Source organism: Sorex fumeus, unplaced genomic scaffold (genome assembly GCF_029834395.1).
Source record: "Sorex fumeus unplaced genomic scaffold, SorFum_2.1 ptg000054l, whole genome shotgun sequence".
NCBI classification, from domain to species: Eukaryota; Metazoa; Chordata; class Mammalia; order Eulipotyphla; family Soricidae; genus Sorex; species Sorex fumeus.
The window spans coordinates 26991864-27013322 of record NW_026606111.1 but is presented as its reverse complement, the minus strand read 5'-3'; the positions used below and the strand labels follow the sequence as shown (position 1 = coordinate 27013322).

Here is a 21459-nt window from a genome sequence, read left to right as displayed (position 1 = left end):
GATTGCAAAATAAATATTTTAATTCAAGCTCCTACTGAAGAATAAAATTAAGAATTTTTTCTCTTTTTTTTTTGTGGAGTTAGCAATAATGAACTAACTTAAAGTGAGGTAATAGATTCCAGACCAAGCAAGAATCCCCCCCCCCCCCCCAAACACAGTTATCACTTAAAGGCCTGATGAAACAGTCCACATAAAGCAAAGGCTTTGTTCCAACTTTGAACCCAAAAGTTTTGTTTGTTCCAACAGCCCTATCTAAGCAGTACTCTGGCAGGTACAAATAAACATCTTCCTAAAGATGAAATAAGGAGTGATGTAAAATCAACTCATTCAGCTCTGAAAAAGAAATCTCTCTTTATCGTGCATCATTAACTTAGGAATTGTTTGTATAAAAGGGGAAAAAAAAATCAATGATTGACCACTAAGATAGGAGGGAAAACTGGCAAACAACAATTCAGAATATTGAATTAAATAAATACTGACCCTCCACTTCCGAGACGAGATGGCAAGGATGTTGCCCCTTTGAATATTTCTTGTTCCTTGATCTCACCAAAGCTGCCATTGTAACTTAGCTGATGTGACTGACTCTTCAAGGGGTCCAAGGTATGTGATTCTGTTAGGTACATCCCATTAATTTTCAGCAGAGAGTCACCCCTCATAATTGTTTCTTTGGGTTCCACTGTCTTCTTTGCTATAACGACCAAGAAAATGTCTGGTCAAAGCATTTCTTATTTCAGCAATCATATTTTAATAATCTTTTCTATCTAATCACAATCAATCTAATATTTATATAATCAAAAAAATATATTACTTATAGTCAAACCGAAAAGCATATAGCCAAAACCTTCCTGAACATATTTAAGACCTTATCACTAATTTGGACTTGGTACCATCACTTATCAGGGACAAATTAGTGGGATCTTGGGCCAGAGAGAGTACAGAGCTTAAGATACTTGCATTGCATGCAGCTGACCCCAGCTTGATCCCTGGCATTGTATATGGCCTAAGTACTACCAGGAGTGATCCCTGAGCACAGAGCCAGGAGTCAGCCCTAAGTATTGCCAGGTATACCCCCAACTCCCTGCCCCCACAAAAAAAATTAAAAAAAATGAATAGGATTATAACCCTGATCCACTGGAGTCTAGTAAAGGTCAATTCTTGGTCTAAGAAAACATTCCAGTTTTCATATACATTACTTCCTCCACACAAATAATGTTGTTTTCCATAATAATAACTTCTCTTTCTGAATGTCTTAATTAGGAATGTTTCATTCAGAGAATCTTTTTGTTTGTTTTTTGGACCACATCTGGCTGCATTCAGGGCTTAGTCCTGGCTCAGTGCTCAGGAATTACACCTGATGGTGCTTGGGGGACCATAAGGGATGCAAGGTAAGTGCCTTACCCACTATACTATCTCTCCAGCCTCATTCAGAGAATATTTATGGACCATCTTTATGGTGGCAAAGCAAAAATCCCTGTCCTCACAGGACTTAAGTTCTATTACACATAAGCTGCTAATAGTGACATGTCCCTGTAAGTGAGACATACCTGTGCTAGGGGAGAAAAGAAGGTGCAAATGGAAAAAGAGGGTAGATTGCAATTATGACTAGAGGGACAGGGCAGACAAACCCTTAAGGAGGTGAAGCAATTAACCACCAGTGAAGAGGGACAGAATTTCCGGGACATGGAATAGCCTATATAGAGGGCCCCAAGACAGGAGTGTGCCTTCTGTGCTCAAAAAAAATCACAGGAATTAAGTGTGTGTGTGTGTGTGTGCGGGGGTGGGTGTCAGGGTTAGAGCCCAGAACCTCACAGGCCCTGTTGTTAATACAAAGAGGGGTACATAGAAATTCTGAGAAGATTCCCACTGAGGAGGAAGGAAAGAGTAGGGAAAGACATTGCATGGCTGAACTACAATATCTACTGTCCTCAGAACTGTTCTTAGATCCTTAGGAACTGGCAATACACCTGTTCATCAGCAAAACTGACACCAGGAGATGCTTGGCCACAGCACTGCTATTACACTCTAGTTTGAGATCAAATGTGTCATCAAAGGGGAAAGAGCAGACTCATTTCATATATAAAACACTGTTTTTGTGAGATTTTCCAAAATGACTCAAGGTTTTCTTTTCTGCACTCAAACCAGCAAACCCATAAAAACCCAGAATAACAAAACCACCTGTAGATCCGCTCCCGCCAAGCTCCCTGCTTTTGAAACACTGAATTTCAAAGTACAAAGAGATCTTAGAGATGAACTAGTCTCTGTCTTATTTTTTATTTTTAAATTGATTGTTTTTTCAGATGAGAAAGTTGAGAACCCAAAAGTTTAAATAACAGATCCAAGGGTCAAGCTTGGGGGAGCCAGGACTATCTGATGTGAAGGGTAAATCTTCATCCTCCATCTGTCTTGGGAGTCAAACACAGGCTCCCCACACAGCAGCGGAGATTCAGGAGCGGGTGACTCAACTCTTCCCTCACCTTACTCGGTGGTCCCACATATGAGGGCAAGTGGAGGAAAGCAAATGATGTGGCCTTGAATGGTGACTCAGATGGGACTAGCACACTCTAGACCAGAAGCAACTGTGCTCACTAGAAGGGGAAACCATCTGGGCTGTGGCCCAGGGCTCTCTCCACAGCTCCACACTACCAGAGTCATCCTCACTCTTTCCGGGTTACAAAGCTGTTACAGCATATCCCTACATTCTCGCGTTCTTTTCTTGCATTTGTTCACTCTGTGAGTATTGACTTAGGATCTACTGTCCTGTAGACCTCTGAGAGCAACAAGAAGGCCCAGCCGCCACGGCATTTTTTTTTTTTTGACATGGAGAGACAAGCCTTTGGGCTCTGTCAGAGACTGGACAGCTGCAGCCCCTCTATCTTCAAAAATGCTGGAGAGAGCTTGTTAGCTCTGATTATAGCCATGAAGAGCTACCCTGGGGGGTGGGGGTGGGGGAAGCTTCTGCTCAGTGCTGACGGATGCCCACCATTAAATTGAATGCAAATGGCAGTCTCTTTTCCTTTGCAGAAAGCTACAGCTCCTTGTATTAATTTCATAATAGACATGGGGAAACTTCCAAAGGGTTCTCCAGTAGCATTACTCCAAGGAACAGCTACGGTTCACAGATTATTTCTTTGACCCCATATGATATACTGGACCCTGTGGAAAGTTCTCTGGCTACAAATAGAGAAAACTTCTGTGCTGACAAAGTTTTTCCCACTATTAGGGGAGACAGGCAAGCACATGCATAGAAGAGAAATGCATTAGACCATAACCAGATGCACTTAGGGAGTATAGAGAGTGAGACTGTCTTAGGGCTGGAGTGATAGTGCAGCGGGTAGGGCATTTGCCTTGCACTTGGTTGATCCAGGTTCAATCCTCAGCATCCCATATGGTTCCCTGAACACTGCCAGGAGTAATTCCTAAGTGCAGAGCCAGAAGTATCCCCTAAGTAACCCCGGTTTGTATTGCCAGCTGTGCCCCCTCCCCCCAAATTAAAGCAAACAAAAAAAAGAGAGACCATCCTAAAGGTTTGGGAAGAAAAGTCATAAAAGAGATGGAATCTGAGAAGAATAGCTTAGTGTTTTTTGGGGGGGGGGGGGGACGGGGGGGCGCTGGTGCCACACTCAGAGGTGCTCAGGGCTTATTCCAAGTTCCACACTCAGAGGTCACTCTTAAGAGATGTTCCAGATCCTAATCAGTAGTACCAGGAATTGAACCTGGGTCAGTTGTGTGCAAGGCAAGTGCCTTGCCCGTTGGACTGTCTCTCCAGCCCCTAGAAGCATTTTGAAGTGTTCACAGAGGGTCAAAAAAGGAGCTCTAAGAAAAAGGAAACAAAAGTTTGGAGTCAGAGCTGGTTTCAAGTTACTTCTGAGCTGCACGGTTGTATGTACACTGACAAGGGCCCTTTGCTTGGTTTCATGCTTTGCTGCTGCTGTCATAAAAGTTGAATAATTTTTGAGCAAAGAGTTCCACATTTTCACTCTGCACTGTCCCAGCAAATTCTGAAATGGATCCTTTGTACGGTTTAAAAGAATAGGAAGGGTGCAGGGAAACTGCAAGGAGTTCTATGTGGCTGATACACAGACTTGAGGGAGAAGGGAGAGGATGAGAGTAAGGGGGTATGGAACAAGCAACCAGGAGGACAGAGAAGAACATGGGGCAGGAGGAGGGGGTTGTTGGGGTGTGGGGCCGCCACACAGCTCAACATGCTGAGGAGTAAGGAAGCAGAAAATTCATTTTCTAGAGCAGCAGTTAGCACACCAAGAAGTCTAGCAGACCTTGCCCACCTCCTTGTTTCATACAGCCCACAAAAGCTAGGCGTGTTTGTGGGATAAATTCCCAGAGAGGAACATGGATTTACCACACATGAAAGTGATATGAACTCAAGTTTCAGTGGCCACAAATCATCATGGTGACTTTTCCCACTGCCACAGCTGACTTGAGTAGGCCACGGGGAGACGGGAGGGCCTGCCAGCTTGCAAATATTTATTCTCTGGCCTTGGACAGAAAAAATGTTTGCTGGCTTCTCTGCTGGGCCAATGTTTCCCAGACTATGTTCCCAGGAAGACTGGTTTCACAGTCATGCAGATTTGGGGAATGCTCGGGTGAACTCAAACCAAGCAGGTTTCTTACCAGATGGCTTCACCCAACCCTTTACCAGGCTTCTGGGCACTGCCATTCTCCAAGGGGGAGCGGGTATAGGCAGACTTATTTAGCGCGCCACCCCCCCCCCCCCCCCCCCCCCCCCAAGATACGCACACATATATGTCACGGTTATGGTCCTCCCGTTGTTCATCGATTTGCTTGAGCAGGCCCAGTAATGTCTCCATTGTGAGACTTATTGTTACTGTGTTTGGCATACTGAATACTCCACGGGGAGCTTCCCAGGTTTTGCCATGCGAGCGAGACACTCTCGGTAGCCTGCCGGGCTCTCCGAGAGGGGCGAAGGAATTGAACCTGGCTCGGCCGGGCCAGCTGCACACAAGACAAATGCCCTACCGCTGTGCTATATGCATATAAATATATATAAGATATATATGTATGTATATATGTATATATATAATATATATGGGGGGGCACACCTGAAGGGTCTGAGAGTTTTCTCCCAGCACATTCCCCAGAGACATCACTCCAAGTGCCAGGGACTAGCAGGCCAGGCCTTCTGCGTGCTAAGCAAGTGCCCCAGGGCTCTGTTTCCTCTCTCTGGCCCAAGGCAATTAATACTTGGCTAGAAAGAATTCCCTAGAACTCAGTTTGGCAAGCACTTCTTTAGACCTGGGGGATCTCTGAAGGATTTTCAGAAAGAATTTTTTTTTCTTTTTCTTTTTGCTTCCTGACCCCTTACCCCACATTCTTACGGTTAAGTGGGATAAAGGGATGAGGCCAGCACTCTCAGCCCTGGGCACTGGGGAGCACAGCTCCCCCAGGTCCTGCTCACTACCCCCTGTGTGGACACACAAGCGGGCCATTTGGTGAGTTGAGAGACCAGGAGGGTGGGAAGGTGGGGACAAGGCAAAAGCGGGTCCAGGTGGTCTAAAGGGGTGGGAAAAGTGAATGCAAATCAATGAGGTGGACTCTGAAAGGGCAGGCCGCAGGGGTCTCTGTCTGGCTGGAATCATGGGGGGGGCCTTGTAAGGCAACGCCGCCAAACACCCCACTAGCGGGCTAAAGATGGAGCTCAGCAGCAGTTTGTGGGCTCTGAATGAGTGACGCACTGAGTTCAACACCAAGCACCCCAGCACCCCATGCAGGGAAAGAAAACCTGCAGCCAATGTCCTATTAAATTTACAGCACTTAAAACCCGGGTCCCCTGCGAATGAAGAATCTGCTCTCTGCCCTCTATTATCTTGAGTCTAGAATTCTGAAAATGCCACCACACCCTGTCTGCAGCCCTCTCAGCCGTGGACGACTTCACACCAAAGGAAGGGACAGGGACACACCATCACTGGTCTCTGCACCCTGTCACCTTCACAGCCACAGAGACCCAAACAAAGGGCACCTTTTCTAAACAAGAGAGACTGTGAACTGAGGCCCAGGGAGTTTCTGTACAGCTGACAATGATTCCCCAGGAGGGCGGGATGCTAATGTATCTATATCTGGATCAAATGGGGCCATGTGTGCTTTCAAAATGACAATGGCTTTTAGTGGCCATTGTTTGCTGAGTGATGCCAGCAGGCCTCAAGGAGGATGGGAACAGCGGGACAAATGAACTGTGATAAGAGATAGGCTTCAGGGCAACTTAGAGTCAAGAATCTGGCCTGGTGCTAAGAATGACAGGCAAGACAAGGTCAGCAGTAGCAAGTGTCTCTGAATGTCCCACCTGCAACCTCCCTCCATCTTGCCCTTGGGTAATGACCATCCAGCCACAGGCCTTCTGGTCTACCACGCTGGAAGGACCTCACTCCTATTTGGGGCCTCACTGTCCCTTCAGCATGGCCCTCTGTCTGCTGATTGCTCATGGCCTCCTCGCCCTCTTCCTCCCCTTTTCTCCCACTCCACCAGCACCTTCCAGAACAATCTGAGCTAATGCAGATTCTTCCTTGTGGGAAACTGCCCTTTAATTGCAGATCCTGAAATAGGGCCAGTATCCTGAAAAATCACGTTAGGGAGAAGACAGACTTAGAGGCATGCAGAGACTTATGGGGCCCTAATGCAGAGGGCCTTGTGGAGAAAGTTCTACCAAGTGGAGCAGAGAACTCCCATAGCTGCTTGTCTGCCCCCACGGGCCCCCAGATCCATAGTTGCACTAACAGGATCTATTTGTTCTTTGTACTGGAGGGATGAGGGACATTGAGGGATGAGGGTGGAGGGGGATAAGTTTGGGAAGGGAACACTAGGACGATGGGGGAGGGGAAAGTGGCTACTCTAGAGACAGGCTGGAGGTGGGACAGAAATCAGGGACACTGTTGGAGGGAAGTGGACTCTGGTGAAAGGATTGATGTTGGAACACTGGATGCCTGAAACTTAATAATGAACAACTTTGTAATTCTGTAATTCATGGCAATAAAACAATTAAAAATTAAAAAAAAAGACTGAGTAGTTCTTTGTTCAGGACCATTGAGCTTGCTTCTGGGACCTACCCTCTTGTCTGACTCACTCTCTGAGGGCTGGCTGGGGGTGCCAGCCTGACTGACTTTTGGGGTGGTAAGTCACCCCGCCTCCTGCCACAGCCACTTTGTGCCACCATCTCGTTTCTCGTCTTCACCACACACATCAGAACTCAAATCACTCTGTCGCTTCTACTTCTTTTGTCTCCCAATTTCCTGTCCGGCTCCCAGTCACCCACTCTTTGAGGGCAGGATTCGGAGGGACTGGCCGGAGGGCAGTGAGTATCCAGCACTTAGAAGAGACACAGTGGAGAGTGAGCACAGCGACTCAACACCACAGGACCAGACGCAGCCTGTGTGCCTCCAGATCTTCCCTGCTCTCCTGGGTTCTGCCTCTTTACCCATGTTGAAGATCTCAAGGGACCATTTAGCATGGTCAGGAAAATGAGTAATTTGTGGAAGTGAGAAGGGACATTACAGACCCATCCCAGGTGAATCCAGCTGGACATGGGCACAGTGGCACTTCCAGGGGAAGTGGTTAGGGCTCTGTGGAATGAGCACCCCAGGGATGCCATATCTTCCCCAAAGTCTCACTTTAAAAACATTTTTCCCCACAAGAAGCCATGAATCTAGATTCTTCCATGAGGTCTTCTATATTTAAATGCTGGTGGCTAGTTTAAAAAAAAATTGTATGTCTACAAGGAGGATCCCTGGGTGGTAGTTTAGTCCTTGCATGATCCAATTTGAGATTATATCCTCTCTGTGAAGGAGAGGCTGATAAAATCTCAAGGCTGAACTAGGCTTCCAAAACAAAGAAGGACAAAAATGACTGTCTGTACTTTCAATGCATGTACGCTGGCATCTGATGCATCCATTGAGGACCTGATGGTACAAGCACGAAAGATCAAGTATGACATCATTGGTCTGACTGAGATGAGAAGGCATCAATCACATCATGCTGTTTTCAACACTGGAGAAGAACTGTTCCTCGGAACATGTGACAAAAGAGGCGTCAGTGGTGTTGGTGTCCTTGTCCTTGTCAACACAAACTTGGTCGTAAACATTGATTCATTCGAAAGCCTAACAACCCAAATCAGATGATTACACTTGAATAGATGTGGCTCACTGCAGGCATTTTCTATCTTCGTTGTCTATGCACCAATATCCAATTATGATGAAGGAGAAATTGAGAAGTTCTACATGGAGCTGGAGAAGTTCTATAAAGAATACCATACCATCTACAAGACCATTGTTGGTGATTTTAATGCCAAGATAAGACCGAGAAGATCAGTCAAAGAACTCCACATCTGGACCCATTGCCTAGAATGGAACAAACAGGGTGAGAGACTGTCTGAGTTCATCATGTCGACCAAGACCATCCATGGTAACTCACAGTTCCAGAAGGCCGAATCTAAACGTTGAACATGGGAGTCTCCCGGTGGATGGTTCCACAATGAAATCAACCACATCCTATTCAATCAATGGTTTTGCCTGACCAATGTCGCTGTTGTCCCAAAATTCCAAATGGGATCGGACCGCCATCTCCTTTGTGCAAAATTCTACTTCACAGACTGGGGAGAAAGGGCTGCAAAGTTTAAGAAGAAAATTCCCAGAATGACCAACAACTGGGAGCTCTTTGGCACTATTGCGGCAACATGGGAAAATGCTGCCATTGACAACATTGACGAGGAATACGATCGACTGGTTCAGCACCTCCATGATTGTGCGAGGAATGCCAAGAGAGAGAGAGCCACAAAAAGATGCCTGTCTTCGAAAACTCTTGAGCTCATTCGCCAACGTGACGTGGGGCAAGCCTCAGGCAACCACAAGCGAATGTCCAAGCTCGCAAAGCAGAGCAGAGAAGTGATCAAGGAAGATCTCAAAGAGAAAAGAGCAGCAGTGCTGGCAGATGCAGCAGAAGCTGGGAAAAGCATTCGCAATGCCTGCCTGTCCTTCCTTCACCAACTACAAGACCAAGATGACTGCCCTCCGTCATCCTGATGGATCTATCACATCTTCTAGAAGGGCAATGGAGAAGATTATCCATGACTTCTACTCGGATCTCTTTGATAGCCACGTCCACCTGCCCATATAGTGATCATCCATGTCAAGAGAGGGGTTCGGCAAGGTGATACCATTTCAACGAAACTCTTCAGTGCCACTCTCGAGAACGTCATGCAACAACTGGAATGGGAAGGAATGGGAGTGAAGATAGACGGTTGGCAACTTCACCACCTCTGCTTTGCTGATGATATCGTTCTAATAACACCAAACATTAGCCAAGCAGCATAAATGCTGGCTGACTTCGACCATGAGTGGGGAAAGGTCGGACTATAGCTGAATCTCAAGAAGACAATGTTTATGAGAAATGGTCTCGTTCCTGACGTTCCATTCACTCTCAATGGGATGAACATCTGCGAATGCAACAGTTATATATACCTAGGTCGAGAAGTCAATGTGATGAATGACCTGGCACTTGAGTTGTGCAGGAGTAAGAGAGCGGCTTGGAACACCTTCAAGAGGGTTGAAGAAATAGCTAAGAGGACAAAGAACCTCCGGCTCTGGGCACATCTCTTTTATTCCACTGTTCTTCCTGCATTAATATACGCCTCAGAGACCTGGACCCTACGAAAACAGGATGAGAATGCTATTCGAGTCTCCCAAAGAGGAATCTAAAGAGCTTGGAGTATCACGCTTCACTCAAATGAGAGAAAGAATCCGGAGTATCGACCTCCATTGACAATCAAGAATCAGGGATGCTGTCTCATTTGCCAAGGTGTCAAAAATCAGATGGACTGGACATGTAATGAGATTTGGAGATGACCGCTGGACTAGAGCCATTACTGACTGGATTCCACGGGACGTCAAAAGATCGTGTGGCCGCCTACCTACGAGATAGTCAGACTTCTTCGTCAAGACCCTGAACAATCGGTTTGAGGCTCTTCATGTTCCAAGAACAAGCAGACGCCATTGGGCTTTACTAGCCTGTGACAGGGACGAATGGAGACGTTACTGGCGCCCCCTTGAGCAAATCAATGAGTAACGGGATGTCAAGTGATCACTTGATCAAGTGATCCTCTCTGTGAATAGGAACCCATTTTTCTCTGTGTCTATCCTATGTGACAGAGGGGAGCAAGCTCTGCCAGGATGGAGAATGAAAGGGCTTTCAACTATTTGGAACAAATATACTAAGAACCATCTGTAGTCTGTGACCTGAATCTGCATGCACAGAACTGAAGCCACACTTACCGGCTTCAGTTCTGTGTATATATTATAAAACATTATATTTTCTATTATCTGCAATGTGCCCAGATGTTTTCTATTACATCACATTTTCCCCATCTTTTAAAAACCATGCTGGTGTGAGTGCTGGGAGATAAAACAGCAGGTAAGGCACTTGCCTTGCGTTCAGCTAACCCAGGTTTGATCCTGGAGAATACATATGATCCCTCAAGTCCTGCCAGGAGTGATTCTTGAGCACAGATCCAGTTGTGGTCCCCAAATAAAAAACAAACAAAAGCCCCAAACACGCTGGTCTGATCTACTAAACTGTCATCCCACTCATGGGGCATTTTTTCCTGCAAATTGAAAAGCTCTTAGTATGCCCTGGACCCAGGGTATTTTGACTGTTGGGGGCATTTCTCAGAATTCCAGAGTTTCAGTGTCTCTATTCATAGGTTTAAGCCCTGCCAGCAATGCTGTTGGTAGGAAAGTCCCATTCAACTTTGATTTACATTTTCACATGGGAACAAATAGATATTTCCAAAGCCCTAAACGTTGGGCATATTCAGTGAATCTTAAATACGACTACCAAAGTGAACAACTCCTTGAGCTCTAATTTAAAATTTATTTCTAACATATGTGAACATATTCATTAGAAAACATTCAGCCAAGTATTCTTTTCCTGCCAAGCCAAGTAATATTCTTTAAAAAAAAAAATAACCTGTGATTTTTAGGTAATCTTCATAAACCTGGTAGAGAGCCAGCTACCGAGAGTATTGGATATGCCAGACACAGTAACAACAAAGTCTCCAATGGAGACGTTACTGGGCCCGCTCGAGCAAATCGACGATCAACGGGAGGGCCTTTACCTTTACCTTACCTTTCATAAACCTGGTAAAACGAATAAACAAAGGCTCTTAGCCAGAGTTTACATAATATTAATGAAGTCTTTGTTAATGTGATAATGTAAAAAATTGTGTGGGGGAGGGGGGCAGCGAGGGGCGGGCGGTGGGAGCAGGGCCTGGGGAGGAGGTGAGGAGACTGCAGAAAAGCATAAATTCAAAAAAAACATAGACACGCGCCCCAACGGGTTTTTAAGCACGTGACACAGCCTTACATTCGGGGGGAGGAAGGGTCCTGTCCGGCAGAAGCGTCCCCTGGGAGGCTGCCCGGAACAAGCGCGCACGGGCACTGCTGATGCGGCGGATCTTCGCAGGGTCCACAGGGGGTCTAGGATAGGAAGCGCAGGAGCCCTCCTCGGGGCTGGGAGAGGCTGGAGCTTTTGGTTTCTGGAAAGAGATTTTTTAAAAAAATAATTGGCATGGAGTTTCTGTGCCTCAAATGAGACTTAGTGCCGCGGAGTTGACCCTGACATTGGAGGGGTTTTTATTTCTGCCCAGATCCCGGCATCTCACTCAATGTGTTCTAAAGATAATACTCTTCACTTTTTTTTTGGTCAAATTACATAGCAAAAACTATTTGCCATGCTGCTCAGTGTATTTGAAAAAAAAAGTTTGTGCATGCTAGAAACGGTTATCTCTACTGAAGACTTTTAACTTAGTTATAGTATATTGAACAATATACTTGGTAAATTTCTGTGTCCAGTGTAGCTCAGAAAACATTTACTGGACACCTATATGTTCCAATAGCTATGTGAAATAGACATATTAAATATAATTCATACATATTTTAGCATTCAGAAAAAGCATTTTAGTGATAATTTTTTAAATTATTTAAGTAAAAATATCACAAAACATAAGAGAAAGAAATTGTCTAGGTCTTAAGTATAAAAATGTATTATTTTCCACATTTAGGAATTCTATGCCAATTCCCTTGAGAAAAGGAACATTATTGGAAAAACTCCATTTCCTTAAAGAATTTTAAAAAAATACTTGTACCTAGACCAGATGGAATTAAAAGATATATACAGAACATTTCATCCAGAAGCAGCAGAATACACATTCTTCTCAAGTGCACATAGACCATCCTCCAGGGTAAGATCATATGTTAGATACAAAATAAATGTCAGTAAATTTAAATTTTAAATCATAGGAAGCATCTTTTCTGACCACAATGGCGTGAAACTAGAAATGGCAAGAAGAAAAATGGGGGAAAGTCAAATATATGAAGGAGAAACAACATGCTACTCAGTAACTATGGGATCAACAAAGAAATCACAAGGAAAAACCCAAAAATTACCTTGAGACAAATGGAAATAAAAACACACCAGACAAAAACCATTGGGATGCAGCAAGAGCACTTTTCTGAGTGAAACTGAGAGTGATACAAATTTATCTCAAGAAACTAGAAAAATGTCAAATAAGTAATCTAACTTTACACCTTAAGGACATGAAAAGAGCAACAACAATAATAACAAAAGCCCCCAAAATTAGTAGAGGGGAAATAACAAACATCAAAGTGGAATAAGTAAAATAAAACAGAGACTGAAATACATATAAAAGATCAATAAAACTAGTATTGAATAAGCAAAATTGACAAACACTTAGCTAGACTCACCAAGAGAAAAATGAAAGCTCTGATAAACAAAACCAGTATGAAAGAGATGTTACAAGAGACCACAAAAAAACAAAAAACGTTAAAACACTATTATGACCAATTATATTCCAGCATATTGGGCAATTATAAAAAATACTGAAATTCCTTGAAACATAATTTTTCAAAACTGAATCATGATGAAATAGAAAACCTGAATATATTGAACTACTAGGAAGGTACTAGTTACTCTTTTGTTCAAAAAGATCAAAAGTACTTTGATCAAAAAGAGAGGTAATCAAGGCTAATGAAATTCCAAGCCAGACAGCTAATTGTAAAAAGCACCAAACATATAAGTGTAGTACCTAAGCCTCCCAAACTAATCCCCCAAACTAATGATGAGTACATGCTTCCAAACTCATTTTACAGGAGCATTACCTTGATATGAAAACTAGACAAGGACACTCATACACACACAACTAAAGTAATAGTTAATAACTATTGTTATTAAAATCCCTTAGGAATATAGATGCAATATTACCCAACAAAATAACAACAAACCAAATTCAACAAAATGGTAAAAGGCTCATTTACTACCATCAAGTGAGTTTTATTTTAGGAATGCAAAGATGGCTCAACATCTGTAAATCTATATGTAATACTTTATTTTAAAAATCAAAAATAATCGAGAACAAAAGGGAATGCCCTGCCACAGAGGCAGGGTAGAATGGGGGGAGGATGGGGGTGGCAGGGATACTGGGATCCGTGGTGGTGGGAAATGGGCACTGGTGGAGGGATGGGTATTTGATCATTGTATAACTGAAACCCAAGCACAAAATTTGTAAGTCTACAACTGTACCTCATGGTGTCTCACTAATAAAATTTTTTAAAAAATCAAAGATAATCAAAGATATTGCAAGCATCTCAACAGATAGAGAAAAAACTCACAAAATTTACATTCACTAATAACTTAAAAAACTCTCAAGTTAGTACAGAGGAGTATACTGAAACATGTTAAAAGCCATAACTAACATCATAATCAATGTTAAGTTAAAAAGTTTTCCCTCGAGTATCAGGAATAAGATAAGGAAGGCCACCTTCATCACTTTTATTCAACATAGTATTTGAAGTCTTAGTCAGAGAAATTAGGCAAGAAAAGAGACTACTGGGGCTGGATAGATAGTATACTGAGTACCGTAATTTCCTTGCATGCAGCTGATCCCCACAAGTCTGATCCCCAGTACCCCATATGGTCCCCCGCACCTACCAGGATGATCCCTGAGTGCCATGCCAAGAATAAATCCCGAGCACTGCACAGTGTGACCTAAAAACTTGAAAAGGAAAGAGAATAAAAGACATTTGAATTGAAGAAACATATAAAATTCTTTATTTCCAGACAATATAGGAAACTCCAAAGACTTCATCAAAAAAATGTAAAGTCAAGAAACTAAACAAAGAAAACTACAAAATGCTACTTCAAGAAATAAAAGAGGACACAAGGAAATATAGATACATCCCCTGATCATGGATTGGGAGAATTAACATTGTCAAAATGGTAATATTCCCATAAATATCTCTATAAGGATATCTATGATATTTTTCAAAGAAGTAGATCAAACACTCCTGAAATTCATATGCAACAATAAACCCCCATGAATAGTTAAAGCAATCCTTGGGAAAAAGAAGATGAGAAGAGTCATCTTCCCCAACTTCAAACTGTACTACAAAGTAATTAAAACAGCATGGTACTGGAATAAAGACAGACCTGCAGACCAATGGAATAGAACTGAATACCCAGACACAGACCCTCAACTATGTGACCAGTTAATCTTTGATAAAGCAAAAATATAAAGTGGAGCAAGGAATGCCTCTTCAACAAGTGATGCTGGGAAAACTGGGCAGCTACATGCAAAAAAAATGAACTTTCTAATGCCAAGCACAAAAGTCACAAAATGGATTAAAGACCTCAGTATTAGGCCTGAACCAATAAAGTACATGGAGGAAAATGGGAAAATGTAGGCAAAACTCTCCATGACACTGGAGCTAAAGGCATCTTCAAAGATGAAACACAACAGACCAAGCAGGTGGAAGCAAATATAAACAATTGGGACAACATTAAACTAAGAAGCTTCTGCACCTTAAAAGAAACAATGACAGAGATACAAAGACATCCAATAGAATGGGAAAAATTATTTACCTAATACCCATCTAATAAGGGATTAATATCAAAGATATTGGTAGAACTTAAAGAAAACAAATTCAACCCCATCAAAAAATGGGGAGAATGAACAGAAATTTCCTAAAAGGAGAAATACAAATGGCCAAAAGGCATATAAAAAATGCTCTACATCACTAATCATCAGGAAAATGCAAATCAAAACAACGATGAAATATCATCTCACACCACAGAGACTGGCACACAACCAACCAGTGTTGGTGCAGATGCAGGGAGAAAGGGACTCTCCTTCATTGTTGGTGGGAATGCTGACTGGTCCAGCCTTTTTGGAAAACAATATGGACATTCCTCAAATAATTAAAAACTGAGCTTTCATATGACCTAGAAATACCACTCCTGGGAATATGTCCTGGGGGCCCAAAAACACACAGCAGAAACATCATCTGCACTTCTACGTTTATTGCCGAACTATTCACAGTAGTCAGAATCTGGAAACAACCTGAGTGCCTGAGAACAGATGACTAACTAAAAGACAATGGTACCTCTACACAATGGAATACTACAAGGCCATTGGGAAAAAATAAAGTCATGAAATTTGCTTATAAATTGATGAACATGGACAGTATTATGTTGAATGAAATGCGTCATAGAACGAATGAAATGAGAGAGACAGACATAGAATGATTGCGCTCATCTGTCCAATAAAAAATCTGGGATATAGAAAAGCATAATATGATACCCATGAACAGTGAAAACAAGGGCCAGGAGGTCTAATGCACAGATGGAAGCTTGCAACAAGTGGAAGGGCAGGGGGGTGGGCAGTTAGGATAGAGAAGGGACCATTTGACAATTGATAGCTGGAAATGATCACTCTGGGCAAGAAACTGAGTGCTGAAGGTAGGTAAAGGGATATACATGATAAGCTCTCAGTGCCTATAGTAGGGGCTGATGTGAGAGCACAGTGGCTAGGACATTTGCCTTGCATGTGGTTGATCCGGGTTCGATTTCTCCACCCCCTCAGAGAGTCCAGCAAGCTACTGAGAGTATCCCGCCCAAACGGCAAAGCCTGGCAAGCTCCCTGTGACATATTTGATATGCCAAAAACAGTAACAACAAGTCTCACAATGGAGACATTACTGGTGCCCATTCAAGTAAATTGATAAATAACAGGTGGACAGTATTACAGTGCTACCTATGGGAGGGGGGTAAACTGGAAGGGTGGGGAAAGAAACTGGTGTTGGGAAATGTGCATTGATAGAGATGGGTATTGGAACATTGCATGACTGAAACCCATTCATGAACAAACTCGTAACTCTGTATCTCAGTGATTCAATTGAAAAATAAATAAATAAAAATAGAAAAAAGTTTGAAAAAACAAAACAAAACTAGAATATGTCGATGGAACGATGGAACATAACAAAGATCCCAAAGTAAACCTAAGCTACGTGGATAAACTATGACAAAAATGACAAGAATTGTACAATGGTGTGGGGGAAGTCTCTTTAATAAATTGTGCCGGGATAACTAGGGAGCCCCATACAAAAGAATAAAATTAGACCACTATCTTATGAAGTATACAAATATTAACTCAAAAATGTATGAAAGGCTTCAAACCATAAACCTACTAAAAGAAAACAGGTTGAGGATTATAGATATGTCTTTATGTTAGTCACATGGAAGACAAGGTTAAGGTCCTTGCTTTCCATGTGACTGGTCCCAATTCAAACCCTGGCACCACGTACGGTTTCACTGAGCACAGGGTCAAGTGTAATCTCTGAGCACAGAACCAGGAATAAGCCCTGGGTATCACCAGTTATGGTTCAAAAGCCACCCTCACCTCCAAAAGAAAGAAAACAAACAAAATGGTCAGAGAGATAGTACAATAGGTGAGGCACTTGCTTTACACATAGCCAAGCCCAGTTTGATGTATATGGTACTCTGAGCATTTCCATAAATGTTCCCTGAGCACAAAGCCAGGAGTAAGCCCTGAGTGCCACTAGGTATGGCCCAACAGCAAAAAGAAAAGAAGGAAGGACGGAAGGAAGGGAAGGAAGGAGGGAGGGAGGGAGGGAGGGAGGGAGGGAGGGAGGGAGGGGCAAAGGGAGAGTGGGAGGGAAGAAGAAAATAGAGGTGAGAGGGTCAGAAAGATAGTGCAGCTCACAATGCCAACCCAGGATAGATCTGCAGGACATCCTGTGATGCTCATAGCATTGCCAGGAGGGTTTTCCAAACACAGGACCATAAGTAAGTCCTGAATACAGCCAGGTTTTGCCCAAAATGCCACTCCGACTATTCCCCCACCAATAAAAGAAAAAGAAAACAGAGGTTAGTAATCTCCCTTACACTATTGTGATTTTGAAGTTTTGATTCTAACTCCAAAAGCAAAGGCAACCAAAGCAAAAATAATAAGGGACTACATCAAGCTGAAAACAACGCATACAACAGAACATCAAGAAAACACATACTAATTTTTTAAAATGGACAGAGGATGTGAACAAGTTTTTCTCCAAGAAGACATAAAAACGTGCTCAACATCACAAATCATCATGAAAATGCAAATCAGTAACATTTCTACACATCATTTCACACATGTTAGTATGGATATTATCAAAAAGATAAGAAATAACTAGTATTGGCAAGGATGAAGGAAAGACATTGCTTGTGGAAATATAAACTGATGAGGCAACTATAGGAAACTGTTCGTAAGTCCCTCAAAAAAAAGACAAATAGAACTACTTAAGAATCAACTTATGAGCCATTCCATTTTTGTTATTTATCCAAGTAAAGTGAAAATACTGATATAATGGCCAAGATATGGAAATAACCTATGTTGAGTGCTGGATGAATACATGAAGATGTGGCACAGAGCCAGGAAAATAGTTCAAGTTGTACTTGAACAGGCCTAATAGATGTGAAGCCTTGACTCTGGCTCCTGGATACCACAAGGGCCTCCTGAATACCACTAAGTATGGTAATTATATTTTTTAAAAAAGAAAAGTAAAAAGAATAAAAGATATACATATATACATGCATACCCACACAATGGACACACCTACACAATACACCTACTTAGTTATATACAACAATGAAATTGTGACAGTTGTGACATTATGGATGGTGCCTAAGGGTTTTATAAGTGAAATAAATCAAAGAGAGACAAATACTTTATGATTTCACTTATATATATAGGCTCTAGAAAACAACCAAAAACATCCCTCATAATACAGAGAAAAGATTGGTAGTTGCCAGAGGGGAAGCTGGGGAATGGAATGAAGTCAATAATGGAGCCAAAAGATGGTACAATCTTCCAGATCTAAAGCGGTTAAGTTATGAGATATCAGTAATTTCCTCCACAGTGACTACAGTCACAATATGATAGCATCCAAAATCTGAAGAGTAAATGCTAAGAGAGGAAATCTTAAAAATGTCTCATGACAAGACAAAAAAACCTTTTTTTGTTTTTGGTAACTTTGATAATGGATGGTAACTAGACTTATTAGGTCATTTCAGTATATGTAAATGTCATATCATCATATCGTGCATCTGAAACCAATATAATGTTGAATATCAATTATGCTTCAATTAAAGCAAAACAAAAATATCTAGGTGGAGCACTATACCCAGAAGTGCTCACTTCGGGCCTCACTTCCAGATGGTTGATACCTCCAACATGAGTCTAGAACTTCAGAGGGATCTCCTTATGGGTTTGCCTCATGGTGCATTCTTTGTCCCACCAATCTTTCATAGGTAGTTATATGTGAAAGGACAACCTGTGCCAGAGAGCAATTTCAGTTCTCTCGCTAATACCAGTAGAGTTTAGTCTAAAACCATTTCTATAATGAGAAACGAGAGTTCCTCTATTCCATAGGTTAATCAGTAAATTTTCTTTGTAATCCAGAGTGTAAATCAAGTCAGACAATTTTGAAAAAAAAATGGATAAAGTCATAAAAAGAGTCATTTATCATTTAGGACATATTATTTCAAGCACTCATTTGTTCCATTAACAAGCACTGATTTGTTCTACATTAATAGAACCCAGACATCTATGTTAAAGATCTGCTTCTAAGAAATGACTTAATTCAAACATTTTCCAAAATATTCCTATAGTCTCTTGCTCATTTGCATTGAATGTTTATAAACCAGAATAAAAAATTAGGTTTTACCACTTTAGAGACATAATTTTAAAAAAATGGGGCAGTAAAAGTAAATAGGAGGAAGAATAAATGACACTGGGATCAAATATATCTGGAATAAAACCCACTCATTAAATTTGTAATCTTGGGGAGGGTATTTATTTATCAGAATTTGCCCACTCATCATGTAGTCCCTTTCTGATAGGGACATTGACATATAAACAATTTCTGTGACCGAGGAGCAAGAAATGCACAATGACTCCCTTTTCTATGGTAGTCACTTGGCCTTAATTTATCAGATTTGGATCCAAGTTACTTTAATGTATTAAAATCCTATCTTCTCTAAATATATCTGTATTCTGCAAGTTACTTAAACCTAAGCAAAGTCCAAAAAGTCTGCCATATAACAATAATGCATATAATCTTAGTATAAAGAGGCCCTGTTACAAACATTTTAGGCACTAAATTTAAAAAATATTATAAAGGGGCCACAGAGATAGTATAAGGATTAAGGCACTTGCCTTACAGGTAACTGACCTAGCACCGCATATGATCCCCCAGCACCTACCGGTCTGATCCCTGAACACGCGGCCAGGAAAGTCCTAAGCACCACTCAGTGTGGCCCCCAAACAAACAAAACTCTTACAAAAAGGAAAGATATGGTTAGGCTAAGCTAATTTTTAGTTCAAACAAGTAAATTTCTGGATAGCCATATCTGCTCCAAACATGCAATATTTTTCCTGGGGCAAAATTAGTCACTGTTTGTATAATAAAAAATTAGTTCCATTTTTACTACTGACCTTTATAAAGTATTTATGCCACTCAAGCAAATATCTCACTGGACTAAAGAAACAAAGTATTACATGGAAAGCATTTTTAATTCTTCAAGGGGAAACTACTAAATAAGCCTCTAATTTCTATTTTGTCAGGTTTCACAACATGTTCTTCCACTTTGAGAAGAACAAAGTGGGTTAGATAACATGAAACAGTACAATATTTTCCTTATAAAATCCACTTCCTATTTTAACAAGGAGAGTGTTGGAAGGTGGGTTAAATCTTCCCTTGCAAGCCTGACCTCTCTCTTTCTCTTCCTCATGACAATGATCTAATGATGCAGAAAGTCAGAATTCCAGGTTTATGCTGGCTGATAAAACAAGTCAGTTGAAGACCTAAAAAAAAAAAAAAACCTGTTTTCAGGGCTGGTGCCATAGAACAGCTGGTAGGGACTTTGCCTTGCATGCGAGAGACCAGGATTCAATCCCTGGCATCCCATATGGTCCCCTAAACACCACCAGGAGTAATTCCTGAGCACAGAGTCAAGTAATTCTGAGCATCGCCGGATGTGACCCAAAAAGCAAAAAGTAAATTGCACTGCATTGTCCTCCCATTGTTCATTGATTTGCTCAAGGGAGCCCAGTAATGTCTCCATTGTGAGACTTGTTGTTACTGTGTTTGGCATATTGAATATGTCACAGGTAGCTTGCCAGGCTTTGTCAGGTGGGAGAGAGACTCTTGGTAGCTTGCCAGGCTCTCCGAGAGTGATAGCATAGCAGGTAGGGCGTTTGCCTTGCATGCAGCTGGCCCGGCCAACCCGGGTTTGATTCCTTAGTTCCTCTCGGAGAGCCCGGCAAGCTACCGAGAGTATCCCGCCTGCATGGCAAAGCCTGGCAAGCTCCCTGTGGCGTATTCGATATGCCAAAAACAGTAACAACAAATTTCACAATGGAGACGTAACTGGTCTATAAGTAAAAAGTAAATAAATAAAAATAAAATCTTGATTTTATTGGGCAACTCAATCAAGGAAGACACAATTTCTCAGACATGTAGGGAATTGGGTTGATACTCCAGCAAGGTGGTCCCGGGCCCATCCTTAGCATTGCCCCTCAGGGTCAGCAGATGGGAAGAACAGGTTGTCCCCATTCTACCCACAGATCAGAAGATGGAGTCTATGACAGTCCATCTTAGAAAGCAGCTCTGAGAGAAAGCCCAAGGGTCTCAGCGCTTGTCCTGCACGCAGCTGACCAAGTTCTATCCCCGTCATTACATCTAGGGGACACCACCAGAAGTAAGCCCTAGAACACAGCTGGGTGTGGCCCCAAAGGGAAAAAGAAAAATTTTACAAGAAAGAAGAAAGTATTTTTGAGCAACGCACAACAGATATACATGCAGGCACACATCAAAGGAGCTGTAGGAAGTTTTTACGCTAACAGTCCCCACACCCCCGCCCCACAGCGCACATCGCCTTTAACTTTGATGAGAGTTTGGGCATTTATTTAACTCTGGTTTTCTCCAGTTATTCCAGCTCCTCTGGCACTCTAAGCATGTGACACACGCCTGTAATGGTACTAATTGTTTCCAAATAGTGAAAGAAAAAAACACTAAGAACACTGTG

The 21459-nt window shown here is 42.2% G+C and overlaps 1 protein-coding gene across 1 annotated transcript in view; it reads right to left on the bottom strand.

The window, feature by feature from the left end:
- ARMC2 (armadillo repeat containing 2) overlaps positions 1 to 21459 on the bottom strand; it is a 134060-nt gene that overhangs the window by 98130 nt on the left and 14471 nt on the right. The window contains exons 4-5 of the mRNA XM_056125237.1: positions 11383 to 11554; positions 481 to 688 (exon numbers count right to left, since the gene is read on the bottom strand). Of these exons, the coding sequence (XP_055981212.1) occupies positions 481 to 688; positions 11383 to 11554 (380 nt within the window). The remainder of the gene's footprint in view (positions 1 to 480; positions 689 to 11382; positions 11555 to 21459) is intronic.